This window comes from Pyxicephalus adspersus, chromosome 2, assembly GCF_032062135.1.
Source record: "Pyxicephalus adspersus chromosome 2, UCB_Pads_2.0, whole genome shotgun sequence".
Lineage (NCBI taxonomy): Eukaryota > Metazoa > Chordata > Amphibia > Anura > Pyxicephalidae > Pyxicephalus > Pyxicephalus adspersus.
In genome coordinates, this window is record NC_092859.1 from 139061068 (window position 1) to 139079667 (window position 18600).

The 18600-nt window shown below is 40.0% G+C and overlaps 1 protein-coding gene across 3 annotated transcripts in view; it reads right to left on the reverse strand.

Moving 5' to 3' along the window:
• Positions 1-18600, reverse strand: part of ANKDD1A (ankyrin repeat and death domain containing 1A) — a 45034-nt gene that overhangs the window by 21161 nt on the left and 5273 nt on the right. Inside the window, exons 2-6 of one of the 3 annotated variants that reach the window (XM_072402643.1) lie at positions 14841-14948; positions 12033-12127; positions 10625-10723; positions 7762-7866; positions 927-1025 (exon numbers count right to left, since the gene is read on the reverse strand). In XM_072402643.1, the coding sequence (XP_072258744.1) occupies positions 927-1025; positions 7762-7866; positions 10625-10723; positions 12033-12127; positions 14841-14948 (506 nt within the window). Of the gene's footprint in view, positions 1-926; positions 1026-7761; positions 7867-10624; positions 10724-12032; positions 12132-14840; positions 14949-18600 lie in introns of those variants that run through there. The other 2 variants (XM_072402645.1, XM_072402644.1) reach the window with 2 other exon arrangements.

The following is an 18600-nucleotide window of genomic DNA, read 5'->3' on the forward strand; positions in this document are numbered from 1 at the left end:
TTACCCGGAGAAGAAACAGCAGCACAATGCACAGCCACCAAAACATAAGCAGCAGATACTTTGTTAAATTAACTGGCCTGGGAAAAGGGCAGGCCAGTAAATTTAACAAAGTATCTGCTGCTTATGTTTTGGTGCCACATACCACAGGTCACCAGAACTTCTGAAGCCCAGGCTGTGACATGTTTTAATAGAGCAAGTGGAACCAACACAATATTAGGATGATATTTTGGCTGATCAGTGATAGAGTTTGGTCTTAAAGGTTTGATAGTGATGAGATTTTCTCTAATACCCCCACCTAGACCCAAGGGAAATTGTAGAAAAAATGAACATTTTGTTGCTCTCTGGATTATAATGAAAACATGTGCTGCAGGCTTAGAACAAATGTAACCTATAAACTATGGAGAAGACCAGAAACTACTAGTAACGCAAATGTAATCCTCTAAACGCTTTTTACTAACCTAAAGCTTCATTTATGATGCTCTAGTCCTAGTCTAGTCTTATTCTATTTACAAGAGGACAGGTCGTTCTTTTGGTGTCCATGTCACTACCTGTGTGACTTGGGCCAGGCTGCCTAGTCGCAGGGTTCTCTGAGGATTCAGAGGAGAAGTCTGCAATGATGTCAATGCAAAGTGATTGAATGCATTGCTTGGAATCGGTACATCTGAAGCCCAAGAACAATAGGAAATGGCACTGGCAAAGGACCTAGATGGTGGATTTAAGTGAACTTTTCTTAGTAATAAAAAGAAGGTACTGAATGGGAATATTTGCTTTCAGATGGGTTTTTAATTGGCAACATAGTGCAGTTTTATCCCGATTATTTGGCTGACAATAAAAAAATGTGTTTGCTTTCATTTCTCCTTTATCCTTGTTTATATCTCAGTTAGCTTCCTATTATTCTTGGCTCAGGAGAATAACATTGATAGTACCTTGTCCTTCATGCTGTGCTGACACCCAAATCCAATCAGAAATTCTACTACCTCCCTCTGGCCATGTTCTGCTGCCAGGTGAAATGCCGTTCTTCCAAACTGAAAGGAAAGAGAAAAGATGTGTTAATTCTTTACTCCACCACCTACTCAGTAAACGTCAGCAGTCCAAAAGTGTTTAGCTATAAGTGGAGTCATCAACTGGCTTCTAATATATAGAGTAAAACAACAAGATCTTCCATGTCTTCCAATTTTGGCTCTTCCAGCTATAAAATCCATGGATACGTATCAAACTGGAGAAGCAAACCGCACAGTGAGAAACCACATTTGAACACATGTACTGTGTAAATCCTAAAAAGAAACCTTGTTGCCAAAAGTGACACGCTGCTTTCCCAAAAAGTGCTGCTATCTGCTGCGTGCAGAAATGTTCCCCAACTGCTTCCATTCATCTAAATGCAAGCGGCTGGGACCAGTCACAAGCAAAGTCCTGATGAATTTGTTCCTAAAAAATTCATGTTCTGTTTCCAAATGTAGACCTATGGTGGCTCCACAGTCTCCCTGATCTTTTTCCCCATTATTAACTCTCCATGCCTTGTTCCAAATTCTATCTTTGTAGGCAGGCCTCTTAATACAGACAGGGCTAAACGTCTTCATGTTAGAGCTGCTCCTCTGATGATTGAGCAAAGTCCAAAATAGGTGGACCACTTGGTTTATTTCTACCATCACTATTCCTATACTGTATTTCCATGAAGGAATAAGTAAGTGAATCTTTGGCATAATAATAAGGCAGAAGGCAACTATAAACTGGCAAGTCACACACATTATGAAGGTACTCTGCTTGCCCCACCTCTTAGATTATTATTACACAGTATTTATATAGCGCCATCATATTACGCAGCGCTGTACAAAGTCCATAGTCGTGTCACTAACTGTCTCTCAAAGGAGCTCACAATCTAATGTCCCTACCATAGTCATCTGTGATTAATGTAGTCTAAGGTCAATTGTTAGGGAGAAGCCAATGAACCTAACTGCATGTTTTTGGGAGGAAACCGGAGCACCCGGAGGAAACCCACGCAGACACGGGGAGAACCTGCAAACTCCATGCAGATAATGTCCTGGCTGGGGATCGAACCCTGGACCTAGCGCTGCAAAGGCCCGAATGCTAACCCCTGAGCCACCGTGCTGCCCGTGATTGTAAGCTCTTCTGGGCAGGGTCCTCTCCTCCTCCTGTGTCACTGTCTGTAGCTGTCTGTCATTTGCAACCGTTATTTAATGTACAGGATTGCGTTATATGTTGGCGCTATTTTAATACGGTTTCAAAATAATTTAATAATAATACTCCAATCCTATTTCCTATCATTTGTAAAGTGTATGTCAGGTCAAAAAAAAAAAACATATGCAGCACATCTCTAAAATACTTGTGCTTCTTTCATGTTTTATCCCTTTACAGGCCCTGCGAGCACAGAATAATACGCATTCATGTGTCAGAAATGCCATCAGCTCCTACCTCTTGTTTTGTGAACAAAGTGGTGTCAGGCCTGCCTTGTTTTTCGCTTTCCATACTACTCAGACACCGACTCTCTTAGTGCTACAACAAAAAGTCGAACCATTCTCTAGTCCCCAGATAAGATATCTTAGCTCCATTAATATAATACAGGTATGCACAGAACAAAAGAAAAACATGATCTACAGATTTTTTTTTGCATTTGTCAAAAAGATATAGCAAGATGCTTTCAATGGTATATTTACCAGACCATTAGAAAGCAAATAAGATAATCTCATTGCTAGGGTAACACACACTTTAAATAGTTACTGCATTCATGTGAAGCTGTTTCATTGAAATTCAAACAATTACTGTACACTGGGGCTGCCAATGGTTAGTAGAATGGGAATGGCAGGAAATATTTTTGGGCTTTGCTACCTAAAATGATAGGAATGGCATTCTGTGTGAAGTGATGATGACTGTTGCAAGCGTTCTGACTGCAAAAATAGTTTAGAGCTGTGTAGCAAGTCAGAGCTGAGAGTCCTTGGCCCTAAGTTACACTTTAAAAAATGTTTGGTCAGGCAGGTCATTATTGCAGAAAGGGACAGGTGATGTCGCTTTTGCAACAATCTTTACCTGGCTGATGGCTCCATACTGCACTGTCAAAAGCAGAGCTGCCCTTGCCTGGCAAACCCAGTTTCCCTGTGTTTGCCGGGACTGAATGAACTCCTGCGAGATACTCCTTCCCAGACCCAGCCAATCAAGATGGCCGAAGATTACAAGGAGGAAGTGAATAAGGAAGAAGCTGGTGAAGCCCTAGGAAGGAACAGGGATAGGGAGCACAGGGGGTTTAGGTTATGCTTTTAGGAGTAATTAAAGTTTAAAAACAAAAAACTGTGAGCAGCATCTCACCTGGTCAGAGTTGTAGATTGAGCGTGTAACTCTAAATTCAAACAATGGGTTGTACTGGAGAAGCTGGCATGGAACAGATACATGTATCTCCTTGGCTGGACCCGGCTAGGGTAACCAGCCTCAAACCTACCCTACAGTAGATCCCACGTGGAGAGTGTGCCAGAAGATGTTTCCTCACTAATATATTGCCCTCCCCTTCCGAATTGTTTCTGATTCTTGATAACCCAGCATTCACACTGGGGAAAGAAGACTCTTAAGCTAGGTTGCAATAATTATTGTTAGAAAACGAAAGACTAATGATTATGCACAAAAATTTTAAAGGATCGTATTGTGCACAATTCTGAACATTCAAATATAATCCACCATTAATGTACACACGCTAGATACAATCGTTTTAACGATGCGGGGAGTGACATGTAAAGGAGAAAGTGTATTGCAGAAACATGCGTAACATAGTAAAAGATCATAGGCCAATCAGATCCGCCGTGATGGTTGTTCATTTCCAACGACAGTCCTCGTTCGTCGACGTTGGTCACCTTTTTTGCGAACGATTTTCGGCTGATCGCTCGTTCGTCGGTTGTTTCTAACGATAACTATTGGAAGTGTGTACGTAGCTTAATTTTACACGTCCCAAACAATTGGGTGTACATAAGGCCTCCCACTTCCTTAACAGCAGAGAATGGCTTCAGATTCAGGAATTGGTTACTATGGGAGACCCAAAGCCATTAGGCCTGGGGAGAGCGAGACAGGTAGCTCACTTCCTGCACACCTTGCCCCCGAACAGAAGCTTTATTCGCCCGCTCACCCCATACGAATCTCTCTTTGCCAGAATGGGCTCTACCAGACAATCTCTTTCGGTTATCTATGGCTACCTAAATGTCATATCTTTCCCACTGAGAAGGGAAACTGGGAATCACCCTAGATGTTTCTCAAAGACGGAGAATTAGCTGGCTTATTAGGACCTAAATTACAAGATACTCACTAGATGGTACCATACTCCTGTCCGCCTTCATAAGTATTTCCCTGGGCTGTCCGGCTGCTGCTGGCACTGAAATGTGGTAGAGGGATCGATGCTTCATATCTTTTTCATGCACCTTCCATCACCTTCATGCCCCTTAATACCGCAGTGGTTTCACGTTGTTAATGGGATCATGCTCATGGAGAACCTCACAGCAGGTCTTCATGACTAAGATGGAAAGAGTGAGCGTACATGGTTTCATTAGAAGGAATTTGTTGGTTCCCCTGAATATGAGAGATATCTATGATGTAAGGTTTTGATTTAGTCCATGGTCTCCTAAAAGTAGTTGCCCCGAGCCACATGTTTTTTTTTTCTTTTCATGCTGAAAATGTTATATTGGTAATAAATGTAGCCACATAGTTTATATATGTAGCCACATTTTCATTTATTGCTGTTGGATCTATATTTGTTGTAATGGTAATTTTCTGTGTTTATATTTATTTTGTTCCTGACTCGATTCCTTTTGCACAATGTAAAACTGAAAATTGTAAATAAAAATAAAGAATGTTATAAAAAAAATTGTGAGCAGGGAGCTATGTTCATGACATGCTATGTTCCCTTCTGCAATAGAAGAATGTTACTTTCCTGTTTGTAATCTATTGAATTTGAACTGGAAGTTACATTATTCCAACCAGGACGATCACGATAGCCAAAGACTTAAACCCAGAAAAGGACTGGATGAAGATGTTGGTGCCGGCACCAAAGCAAGGAAAGGTGAGTTTAATTCTGTTTTAAAAAATTGATCATGCGGAACTGCCATGGAGCCAAGGATTGGCTTCTGAACAAATACAGGATTTTAGGGTAGCTAAATATAAAATTCTTTATATTTTTATCTCACAAATGTTGTGAATGTAACAAACTGCATCAATGCTCCTTATAAGATCTTCTAACAAAGTAGAATGAAAATGTAATATATCATAGTAATCTCAATAAACAATCCTTGAGATTTTTTTGTCTTTTAGATAATTGGGTTACCTGCAGAAAGGTGTTGAACTTCAAAATAAATCCTTCCCCTTCCAGACATTGCTGATTACATTCCAACAAAAGAATGAAATCTCTATGTAAACATTTTAACTGCCAGTTCTTTCTTAAAAGTCACATTCCATAGGGTGCAGAAATCCTCCGTATTGTATAACTGACTGGCAGCGTTATCAACAAAACAACTCTTATTTCTATGAAAGTTAAATATTCACCATCTTGTGCAGGATGGTTTCTATGTACTGAAATATATTATGTTTATGAGGAAGCAAAGGAAACGTCACTAAGGCCTGGTTCACACATATGAGCGGAACCAATGCCAATTTGGTGCTCAACCATCTGATCCTCTTAATATTTTATTCAGTAGTTGACTGATCTGTTAAAAAAAACTGTATGGCTATTCCGCTCTTCTGTTTGTTTTTCCTGGATAGAAGGCGATCACAATTTCCATGAGATGTATTCAATAGTCCATACATACAATGCAACTTGTGTACATTTTAGTGATATGTATCTATTCATATCCTATGTTTACCCCAAAAAACAATCTGTTATGGCTGCTTAAGTAACTGACTAATTGGGGTAGTGTCAATGATACAATGCACATACTTAACATGGGAATAATCCACAATAATTTGGAAGCTGTACCAGCAAACTCTGTACCTACCCAATGCCACCAATGATAGGAGATCAGATAGTAAAATGTTGGAGGGACCACAAAAGCATGCCATGGGACATAGGTTTTCTTTAGTCATTTAGACATTGACCTACAGATTCATGATTTAGGTCAATGCCTATTTATTCCTAGCATAATCAATACATTGGATAACTTCCTGATCAAACTCCTTTTAAGGTTTAAAACTGAATATTCTTTTTTTTTTTTTTCTAATGCTAGAGAGTTTATTCACCTATTGACAACATTGTTCTCACCAACATTGAGATCCTTAAGGCTACGTAGACACTTGCAAATGGTTCTCATCCGATAATCATCTCAGGACCAATATCGGACAAGCATCTGGCATGTGTACAGCGCACGTCGTCCATCCTCCGAACGACCGTCCTGGCGGATCCACGGACGATGGACGAAGAACGATCTTAATGGAAGTGAAGGAAGAGAGAGCGCAGCAGGGTGCCGCTCGGTTGTTCTCCCCCTCTCCATAGAGCAGAATGGTGCTGTATGTACAGCACTCGTTCACGCATCGTGCAGTCATTGCAAAGGTTTGTGAAAGTCCTAAGGTCATCCAATCTGCAAACATAAACTTATATTTATGTAGAATACTGCTTCTCTATTCAATAATATAAATATACTATTTGAATATTTAGGAACTGCATGGAACATAAGAATGGAATATGTGATAATTTGCAAAAAAAGCCAAAGCAATCTTTCAAATCTGCAGAACAAGAAGTGCTACATGTAGGGTGTGTTTGAAAAAAACTATTGCCAGAGGAGAGATGTGCAGCGAAACAAAAGAATAACCAAAATAAAAGGACAAGGAGAAATGTAGGACGACAAGCTCTTTACAAACAATACAGTTAGTTAAAACTACAACTGGTCAGACCAGTTTAGTTTGGAGGACATTAGAAGAAAGAAAAAAGTGAATGGTTGCAGTGTTTTTATCATCCATCTTTAACATTCTTCTAAGGCTATGTACACACGTACAATAATTGTCGTTGGAAAGGATCTTTCCCAATCCTTTCCAACGACTAATGACTGCAGTATGCATGAACGAGTTCTGTACATACAGCACAATTCTGCTCCATGGAAAGGGGAGGGGGAGAACGACGGAGCGGCACCACATTGCGCTCTCTACCCTTTCACTTCCATTACGATTGTTCGTCCTCTATCGTCTGCGGATCCGCCAGGATGGTCGTTCCGATGATGGACGACGAACGCTGCACACGCGCTGGATTCTCGTCCTATCAGCCCATTGCATGTGTGTACCCAGCATAAGAACTAATTGTGTTTACAATACTTTCAAACATAACTTGTACAGTAATGGACCTGTAAGAAATAAATAAAGGTTGTCTCTGTGTGATCATCTCAGGCTGTCTGGAGGTTGCAATAGCAGTGCCTGTGCTTTTCATGTTAAAACTATTGCATCTGGGACTACAAGTGAGTTAACCACACTGAAATTTATTTTTACTGTACTTGCAGTTATGCTGATGAGATCCCTTAAGGTTTCTAACCTTCAAAAACCTTATTTAAATCACCTGACATCCTTGACACCTATTTGTGATGATGTAAATTATGTTTGCATCATTGCATCATTTGTAGCTAGATAATCCAAGCCAGTAGTTTAATGATTAACTAATATGGTTTCTTGCAGGATGTCCTGAATTGCTAAAGATTTATGAGCACCCTGAAAATCTCTTTACAGCAGCTTTGTTGATATACGCTGCATGTTATATCAGTGCGTGATTATTTTGTACTTGTGAAGATGTCTCTTTACCTTGTCTTCCTTATCTACTTTGATGTCCTCTAGATCCTCCATGATGAACTCCAGGACCTTGATGTGACCTCTCTGTGCTGCACAGTGGAGCAGGTTGAGTCCATTCTGAAAATGTAAAGGTTAACACATTTTTTTCAATACTATTGCAGTAATAATAACTTATTATTACACTGGTAATACACATGCCTAAATATTTACATTTATATACAACGCCTGGCCTAAAAAAGTCACACACTCTAATATTGTATTTGGACCACCTTTTGCATTGATTATAGCATTCATGGTATCATTTTACTAAGCTCAATCAATGTCACAAGAGTTGCATTCCTTTTTCACCAAGATCTTGTATTGATGATAGGACTGCTGCCTAAAGCTGCGTACACACGGCAAATTTTTCTCGCCCGATAATCCATCGTCCGACGACCGTCCTGGCGGATCCATGGACGATGGACGACTACCGATCCTAATGAAAGGGAAGGGGAGAGCGCGCAGCAGGGTGCCGCTCCGTCGCTCTCCCCCTCCCCTCTCCATAGAGCATGAACGGTGCTGTATGTACAGCATCGTTCATGCATCGTGCAGTCTTTTCTCGTTGGAAAGGATCGTGAAAGATCCTTTCCAACGAGAAAAATTGCAGGTGTGTACGCAGCTTAAGGCTGGGTCGCTTATAAAAACGCATGTAAACATTCCTACTGCGTTTATATGTGTTTTTAAGCTTGCTTTTAAAACGCTGGGAAACGTCTTTGCCACATTTTCCCACGTTTATTTTTCAAGTGCTTATAAACGCTGTAAAATGTGGGAAAACGCCCCATTAAAATAGAAGTGTTTACCCGCGTTTTCCAGCTTGAATCTTAATTTTTTAAGTACAATTTTTTTTGTAAATTGCTGATGTACTGCAATTTCAGATCATTACTACAGGGTGAATGTATATTTGCTAAAAATTATGAAGATGGATAAATTCAGCATGTTTTAAAAATGCAACCTGACCCATCATGTCTGTTACACTTTTGCAGTGTTAGAACACGAGATATAAGGACTACATGAAAGATTTCTTAAAGCCCATTTTAACCCAAAAGTGAACAAGGCAAATTGGGGAAATAAGTGCTGCTCATATAAAAGAGCACTCAAAACCCATTTTTTCAAACATGCCTACCCATCTTCTTCTGTCTTTTGAAACTGTCACTACTTCCCACCACTACGTATATCCCATTCTATTGTGTGTTACTTCCCCCACCTCCTAGATTGTAAGCTCTTCGGGGAAGGGTCCTCTCCTCCTCCTGTTTTACTGTCTGTATCCGTCTGTCATTTGCGACCCCTATTTAATATACAGCACTGCAAAATATGTTGGCACTATAATAATCCTGTTTATTATTATTAATAATAATAATAATATTAATAAAGATGTCCCCATATACATAGTGTGGGGGGTCAGCTCAATAGTGGTAGGCACAGCAGTCAGAGACAGTGACACAACGGCACAGTTCACACAGGGATTTGTCTGTTTTCTTTATTTTCATCCACAAGCAAAATCTAATGCCTTTACATACAGGCAAAAAAAAAACAAAATAAATTCCTGCTCGGCTGAGCACTAACTAAACACAAGATCACTCTTTCTATACGGGCGGCATACTACCAGCCACACAACACAAGTCAAAGTAAACTTACAGTGTCCTTTTTGTCATTTTCACAGACTTCCGCAGCAATGGTGAAAGACAATCTGATCAACCAGTTGTTAGCACGCACGCGCACGCACACCAGACCTTTATAGCCCACAAATGAGCTGATCTCCATCACCTGGCTGACAGCTATATAGGAAACCTGTTTTGGACAGGAAGGGAATGAGGAGCCCCTCTACCAACCTGCTCAACATTCCATAAAAATCCAGACCCGACAACACCATTTACCAAAGTCCTCAGCAAACAATGTTTTGCGCTAAGGCAACCCATCTTTCCTGGATTTCTGATATCTCACCCGGCGTTTCCTAGTTGAGATATCCACTTCCTGTATCCTAGTACATTGTATATGAAAGAAACCTAGGTGAAATATAACAAATTTCTACTACTTTTCCAGTCACTGTCTCACAATAGATAATGGCCAACACAATAGATTTATAGATTTTAATGCCTTGGAGATATATTGGCCATTTTGCCTTAAAATATACAAAGATAGTTTTTAATCTTGTTCATTCTTTTATTCTAATTACATGAATCCCTCTCCTTCCCCTGTGTCACTGTCTGTATTTGTCTATTGTACAGCGCTGCATAATATGTTGGTGCTATACAAATCCTATTTTTTAATGTTGCAGAAAGACAAAAAAGTGGAATCGTGCACAAGGCAGCTTGTTATCTAATGACTGCAAGCACAATTCTTTGTGTCTAAGGACCATATAATGAATGGGACTGTGAGCCAAAACCTTTCACTGAACTCACAAGCTTAATACAACACAGGTCACCATTCTTGGCTCGTCTGCAGTTGGCATCTTCAGTGGCAGACCCACTGATGGCTTCACACACATGCACGGTGAAATTATATGTCATCCGGATATAAAAAAGTCAACTTTGTGCTGAGATCTCACAACACTTACTCTTGCAATTTACTGTGACAGCTCAGAAGAAGGCATTGGTGATGTAACCTTTCCAAATGCGGAAGGAAGGCACCGGCTATTCCAACGGTGCCAGGAAACAAATAGAAAGGAGAAAAATGCAAAATGTTTTTTTCATAAATGGGCAATTTTAGATGAGGGAGTTAAAGGTCCGCCTAAAAAAGATTACTATATTGTATTAGTGCCTTTTACCCATTTGCTCAAATGTTTTGTGTGTTTCCCTTTACTTTCCACTTACTAACAATATGACAGCACCAGCATTACCTTATTTTCACAGCTGATTTTGGCACCGGCATTGACGAGAATCTGGATAACTTTGAGGTGTCCAAACCAAGCCCCCAACAGCAATGCGTTCATTCCAAACTAAGGTTCAACAAAAAAGTCAGAAACTAAAATCAAATAGTTATATGGTGATAACAAGTCTTTACAATAAAGTATTTGTGAGAATAGTAGTGAACAATGACTCTAAAAGGGGAAAATGTTGGTCCTACAGAAAACAGAAACTGCCTAAAAATAATAATGACAGACAAAGGCTGGTTACATATTAATAAAACGAACACTTATTTAAAATAGTAAAAAACAGGTGAGGTCAAGACAAGAAAATCCTAAGTGATGGTCTCTAAAAACTAATATCTATCCAAAATTATGCTTTGGTAAAATTACAAAAGACTTGGAACCCATTGATAGAAGCCTAATAAGAATCAGCCTATTATAGGGACTCTTTATATACATATTCTACAGCATAGATAAGTGAAGGTTAGAGAAGTAACTGGAGGTTTGAAAGGTCCAAGACCCCTGGAAAACTTTAACATCTGGGTATACTCGACAACCTTTCAAAGTTCCTGTGAAATGTTACCAACTACCTAACCCGGCATGGTGGCTCAGAAGTTAGCACTCTGGTCTTTGCAGCTCTTCAGTGGTACTCCGGTTTCCTCCCACATCCCAATAACATGCAGTTAGGTTAATTGGCTTCCTCCCAAAATTTACTTTAAACTGTATTAAAGATTAACATACATTATGACTTAGGTAGAGACAATGGATCGTGATCGCTATTAGAGGACAGCTATTGGCATGACTATTGACTTTGTAAAGTGCTGCGTATAATGTCGGCGCTATATAAATATTGTGTAATAATAATAATACCCCCTTCTTCTCCACCGTTTATCCTTCCCTGGCTTTCTCTGTCTTTCTCCTGCCCCTTCCTGTAATCTCCCTACCCCTTCCCATTTCTACCGCAATACTTACCATAGGCAATCCTGCCCACATCTCCTGTATTATGAGCACAGATTATTTTTTCCCAAAGCAACAATCTCTTTTTGTTCAGGGGTGCACCATGTTCTACAAAAACACTTTCTCTTATTTAATCTCTTACTAAAGGCACTACATGTGCTTTCTATAACTAATATTTAATGATCATTCTAATGACAGTAGAACAAGATGAGTTCTGTACACATAGCACAGTTCAGTATTATGGAGAGGGGAGGACAAGTGGGATGCTCCCCGCTGCATCCTCTCTTTAGTGCAAATGACAGCAGTTGTCTCAGTCAGTCATTTAGGGATGGCTGTACACATGCTAGACAATCACTGCTAGACACACTTAGTGTATAGAGCTTAACATTCTGCTACGGGTGAGTATAAAGGGTTATGCATGCTAGGGTCACCAGACACATACACTGTCCTCTTCATCCACGGGCACATCATGTTCCAGTAACAGCTTGACAGCTTGCTCTTGCCCAGCTCCAGCTGCCCAGTGTAAGGCTGTCCTGTCTACCTGAAACAGAAGTAAAGAAAGCAGAAGGAAGCCATGATCCAGTGTCTGTATGGACAGTAGCCTGCAGCAAGGAAGTATTATCTCATCTACAGCTGACATGATCCTGAAACAACCAGACATTTCTTAACATTTGCTTACATCTCTGTATGTTTGTACCGTGCAAGGTGGATCTGCCCTACCCTATTTCCTCCATACACATTGCTGTTGGTATTTCCAACCACTTTTGTTTTCAGCAACTGATTTTCTCTGCAAGAAACAGAATGACAGACATAACAAGATCACCTGAAGTCTGATCTGCCTTGTGTTCCTGTCCAAAATGTTAAGGTCAGTGCAAGACTTTAGAGCTTCATCTGACAATAAAGTAAAGAAGAATCTTACTAGGACACAAATACAGGAGCAGCCATTACACCACTTTTACATTTGGGTTTGAGGGTTGTGATCCTTATCCTTGCTTTTACTACAGTTAGAAAAAGCAAGGGGCAAGACACCTGACCTGTTACCTGCATTCCAGGTAACTTACAAAGTGGTGAAGTAACTACAAGGGTCAATTCCCAGGGACCTTTACAGACAGATTAGCAGATAAAACTTTTACTAAACACTTAGAGACCATTTCTTTTCAATAAAATAGATTACTAGGTGTTTGAAGCAATAGTGGTGGCATCACATCCTTCAATGTTAAATGAAAGATATATAAGAAGTGAATGTTTTTCTACATAGCACTTTTCACCAGCAAATGAAGCCCTTTATGATAGATCAGAGTGAAAATAGCGTAAGGAGTTCTTTCTTTCTCTTACGTAGCTACAGTGTGCCAGCCCTAGATCCATATATTGTTTACTTCCCTATAAAGTTAAAAAACACAGAACTTAGTACTTGACCCACATACCCTATATAGATACTGCTATTAGCCTCATTTTATGATAGTATATGGCTAGTTGTTTGCTGTCATTTTCAGTATTTTCTGACGCGTTTCGCCACTGAGGAAGCCTGTTTAGATGAAATGCGTCAATACATACTGACAATAAAAGTACTAAGTTCTGTGTTATTTAAAGTGTACCTAAACTCAGAATTTTCACTTTACATAAAACGGTAGACAAGCCTTTTATTTAAAGTAAAAATTCTGTTTGTTTTGTGTATTTTTAAAAAAAAAGGGTGCAGCACCACTCCCCTAATTTTCGATTGCCTAGGTGATCAAGAATGAATGGGGGCTCAGAGCCTCCCAGGATACCTATGTCACACATCCCAGGAGGCTCTGAGTTCACCTTCTGCACATGCTCAAGCATCTCGGACATGCGGAGGAGGAGCCCTTTCATCAAAAGGGAAAAGTATTGCCAATCCCACGCATGCACAGTGAGATCAGTAAGTTTTTCCCAATCTACATCACCCGATCTCGTGCCTGCGTAGGAAGAAGAACCGGGAAGAAGAGGAGAAGATGGCAGCGCCTGGTGCCCCGGCCCGACGATGGATTCCCGGATGACATGGGACCTGATGGAAGAAACCTCCTGACAAATCGACCGCAGGATTGAAGGTAAGTGGATTTTTTCTTTGTTTTGGGTAGTTTTGGGTTACTTCCTTTTTTTCCTAAAAGTTGGAAGCTACCCAAAAACCCTGTGTGGCTTAAAAATTAAATCAGTGGGAACTGATATGTACCAAACACCAATGAAGACCTTGAGCAACAAGCTAATGGAGGATGAATAAAGGATTCTAGATTATGTCTTTATTACAGTGGTACCTCGGTATAAGTCCGCTTTGGAATATGTCCAACTTGGTATAAGTCTTGTTTGGACACGAAAATTTTTGCTTGGTATACAACCTTTGTGCTAGAACTAGTATGGGTCAAAATGAGTCATAACACCGCGCACTACCCTTATTTACCTCTCTCGAGACAAAGCCACGACTGCCCATGAGCGTCGGTACGCCAGTTGCTACCATTCAGTGGACAACCCGCGCTATAACTCTCTGTGAATTACAGAACATCTCCTCCTCCCTTCTCAGCACCATCCTAGTAGGTACTCGACTCTTCTCAGTAAGGTAAAGGGAGGTTAAAATTTAATTTATTTCATCTAATTGCTTTTGTATTTATGCATTTTAGTATTAAGCAGTGTTTAAATTATTTTATACAACCCCATCAATGTATAATATGCCAATAACAATAGGATTTTTTTCATGGGGACGGATTAATCATTTTCCTTGTATTTCTTATGAGAAAAATTTGTTTGGTAAAATCCCAAGGATCTGGAACGGATTAAGGATCTATACCAAGGTACCACTGTATATCCATTTGGTAACTCATTTTTGATGGACCAGTCCACCACCATTCGTTGTGGTGAACTGCTTCAGAAAGTGCTGTATGCCTATTCTTTGGTCCATTCCTAGTCTATTTAAAATGAATGGGCTGTCATAATGTAATGCAGGTTAATGTATAACACACTGAGCATTACTGCAACACAAAGAAATAGAAAAGTGTGAAAGGGCCATAAGCCCGAAAGCAAGGTAACCAAAATCAACCGATCACATTTGCTTTGCTACATCAGCTAATTATAGATTCTGCTTTGTTACTCAAATCTGTTCTCTGCTGTAGACACATATCTAGTGATACATTTTCACATACAATCTTGCATTACAAAAAAAAAAAATTCAACATCTACAGTCCAGAGACATCTCAATCAAACCTTGCTATAGAGCCCCGCTAGCGTAGAAGGGATACTGTACCTACACTGTTCTTCGCTCTGATGTGCACTCCTCTCTTGATTAGCTGCTGCATCTTCTCGATGTTGTTGGTTTTTGCAGCAATATGGAACTCTTGCTCAGAGCGAAGCACTGAAAAAATACATTTTCAAAAATTAAGTCATAAAATAAATCAATACTGGAAAACTGGTAAAGATAAACTAATTGAAGTTGGGCAGCTTTTTTTGTTGGTAAACGTGGCCGTTCATTCCCAATAGAAGAAGTTTTTGGGACACAACCCAGCTTCCCATACTAAAAAATCCTGCATGGGTTTGCTTCTGACTATTCTGGTGTCCAGGATGAGTCCAACCTCCAATACACTTTTTTTCTATGTAATATTAAAATGTAATGTACTACTATACCAAAGATCAATGCAACTATATAAGAACATGTTTAAGCTATGTATGCTGAAAGCTTTCAGATATTATTCTACAATACAATACTTTGTGCATTGAGAGCTAGAGGTTAATTAGAAAACCACCATTGCATGTCGTATTGGATTCTTGAACATTTACTTTCAGTAAGCTGCAGAAAAGCTACAAGTTTCCTTTCTTTATATTAACGCAGAGCTTCTCAAACATTCTAACAGTTTCCATGGTATTTGTGCCAGTGAAATTCACTTTTATCTATTGAAATGTTTCAGAAACACTGTACTCAGTTTTATAAAAACTTATATAATAATCTAAATAAAATATATATATACCATTTAAAAAGTCAGTTCACCCAAAATAAATATTCTAGTTACAGGTATAGTATTCCCAGGTGCATTTTCAATATAAATCATGCTTACAATGAGATCTCACCAATGGAGACGCATAAGAAGTGTCAGGTTTAGCTCCACACAATGGTAATTTATTTATACCTGGATCAGTTTTAACATTAAAACTTCCATATCTTATTTTACAGTCGAGCACTGGTAAACAGCTTGCAGGGGTAACAGATCTTAATTGCAGAATTGGCCAACTCTAAGCTTTGGTTTTATATCAGTGGCAAAGACAGTATTTGCACCGGATCATGGCTGATTTTGCAGGGGATATCCGATTTGCAATAGCAGCCTCCACCTTGCTCCCATGGCACGTTTCCTGTAACACTAAGGATATCCTGGAATGCAGCCACAATCTACAGCAGAGATATCTAAGAAAATAAGAACCAAATAATTGGCTTTTAAAAATCTACCGCTATTTGGAGGAATCGGGACAGGTGAGGTCTCGAAATGCATGCAAGTTGGCAACAATAGCTTAGAGCATCTATTCTATTCATGCGTTCAATAGAACTACAACTAGGCAGGAAATGAAATTAGTCCTGACAAGCTGCCTTTGTGTGCAAAGACTCCAGGGCATAGAGGGAAAAAATGAGAAAACTGAGACCAGAACACAGTCATAGGCACATCCGTCTGACACAGCAGCAGATCCTGGTTCACAATGTCACAGGGAAAGATTTATGTATTGCAGAAAAATCATAAAAGATATACAATCCGCTCGGCTTGTCTGAGTCACATACATGTTGTGTCACCTCTTCTCAAATTAGAGAGCCAGAGGGCAAAGAATGCATTTACAGAAGAGGGATTTCAGCTTCCTAAACACTAATAGATTGTCCACAGATGTCCATAAATATTCTAATAACACAATCTGTTCTTCTCTTTGTCAGTGCTTTAGTACACTTGTAACAGATGGTATCCCCATATATACTGTATAATATATATATATATATATATATATATATATATATATGTGTGTGTTCTTGATTGTAAGCTCTTCTGGGCAGGGTCCTCCTCTTCCTGTGTCACTGTCTGTCATTTGCAACCTGTATTTAATGTACAGCGATCCGTAATACGTTAAAAAATACTAATATTATTGTATATATACACACCAGCCAGTTTATTAGGTACACCTGTCTAACTATTAACACAAAAATCATCCCGACAATCTCATGGCAGTATCTTAATGCATTTAGACATTGTTCAGAAAACCTGCTAAAGTTCAAACCAAGCATCAGAATTGTGATTTAATGGTCCAAAAATGGGAAAATAGGCAGTGGGTAAAAATGCTTTAATTCAAATATCTCCTATTTATAACTGAGCTGTCCAGAAGAGCATCTCTGAAGGCACGACACACCCAACATGGAAACAGATGGGCTACAGCAGCAGGAGAGCCCACTGCGAATGGGCTACAATTCACATGGGCTCACTAAAAGTAGACAAAAGAATATTGGAAAAATGTTGGCTGCTTGCTGCAGCATTCTGGTGGTAGGGTCTGACATCAACAGCTTGAAAGCATGGATCTTCTTTGTATATACAGGTTATGCTGCTGGTGGTGTAATGGTGTGGGGGACATTTTCTTGGCATGCTTTGGACCCCTCTAAAACCAGTTGAGCATTGTTAAATATCACAGCACCCGTTAGTATTGTTGCTGACCATATCCATCCCTTTATGATCACAGTATACCCATCTTCTAGTTGATATTTCCAATAGGATACTATGCCAAAGATCAAATCATCTCAAACTGGTTTCTTGAACATGATAATTAGTTCACTGCACTCAAATAGCTCCACAATAATAGGATCTCAATCCAATAGAGCAACTTTAGGATGTGGTTGAACAGTGGTTTTCCCATCATGGGTGTGCAGCCAACAAATCTGTATCAACTGTGTGATGCTATCATAGCAATATGGACCAAGAAATGTTTTCAACACTTTGGAAATATGGCAGTTCTGAAGACTCATATATATATATATATATATATATACATACATACAAGGGGGTGCTGAGAAGTTATTGGCTTTGTCCCCTTCTAGATGAAATGAAAATGGACTTACAGGCCGTCATGAAGTTTATGTTTCTCCAGGGAAAGTCAGCAAAGAACATTCACACTGAGATGTCACAAACACACGGGGAGAAGTGTCCTTCCTACAGCACTGTCAAAACCTGGATATCTCGTTTCAAGACCGGGCATCTCACCGTTGAAGATGAGCCCCGCAGTGGGCGCCCCCCAACCTCAACTGACCCGGCAACCTGCGATGCTGTCAATGAGCTGATTATTGAGGACCGGCGAATATCCGCAAAAAACATAGCCCAGATACTTGACATCTCACGGGATCGTGATGGGTTTGTTATCACCCCTATCCTAGACATGCGCAAGCTTTCAGTGAAGTGGGTGCCGAAATGTTTGAACAGTGATCAGAAGAAGGAACGAGTTGAAGCATCTAAAGCTGTTTTGGGCCCATTTTGAAGCTGCACAGGCCTTTTGGCTAGGTTAGTGACCGAGGATGAAACCTGGCTCCACATCTATGATCCTGAAACCAAGAAACAGTCAAAGGAATGGCGCCACAGCGGGTCCCTGCGGCCGAAGATGTTCCAAACCCAGAAATAAACCAAAAAAGTCATGGCGTCCGTTTTCTAAAACAAATACGGTATTCTGTTGGTGTACAGTATTATGATACCCTCCTGGACCAGCTGAAGGAGGCAATTAGGACGAAATGCCGTGGAAAGTTGACCAAAGGGATCCTTTTTTTGCAGGACAATGCACCTACTGACACGTCCAACGTTGTGGCTGCCAAATTGAACACCCTGGGTTGGGTTTCCAATTGGTCCACCATCCCCCCTGCTCACCTGACCTGGCCCCTCGGACTATTATCTGTCCCCGAATTTGAAGAAACACCTGAAGGGGCAACGTTTTGAGCACATTTCTGATGTCAAAAATGCTGCTGAGAGCTGGTTTGTGGCCCAACTAAAGGACTTTTATTTGAA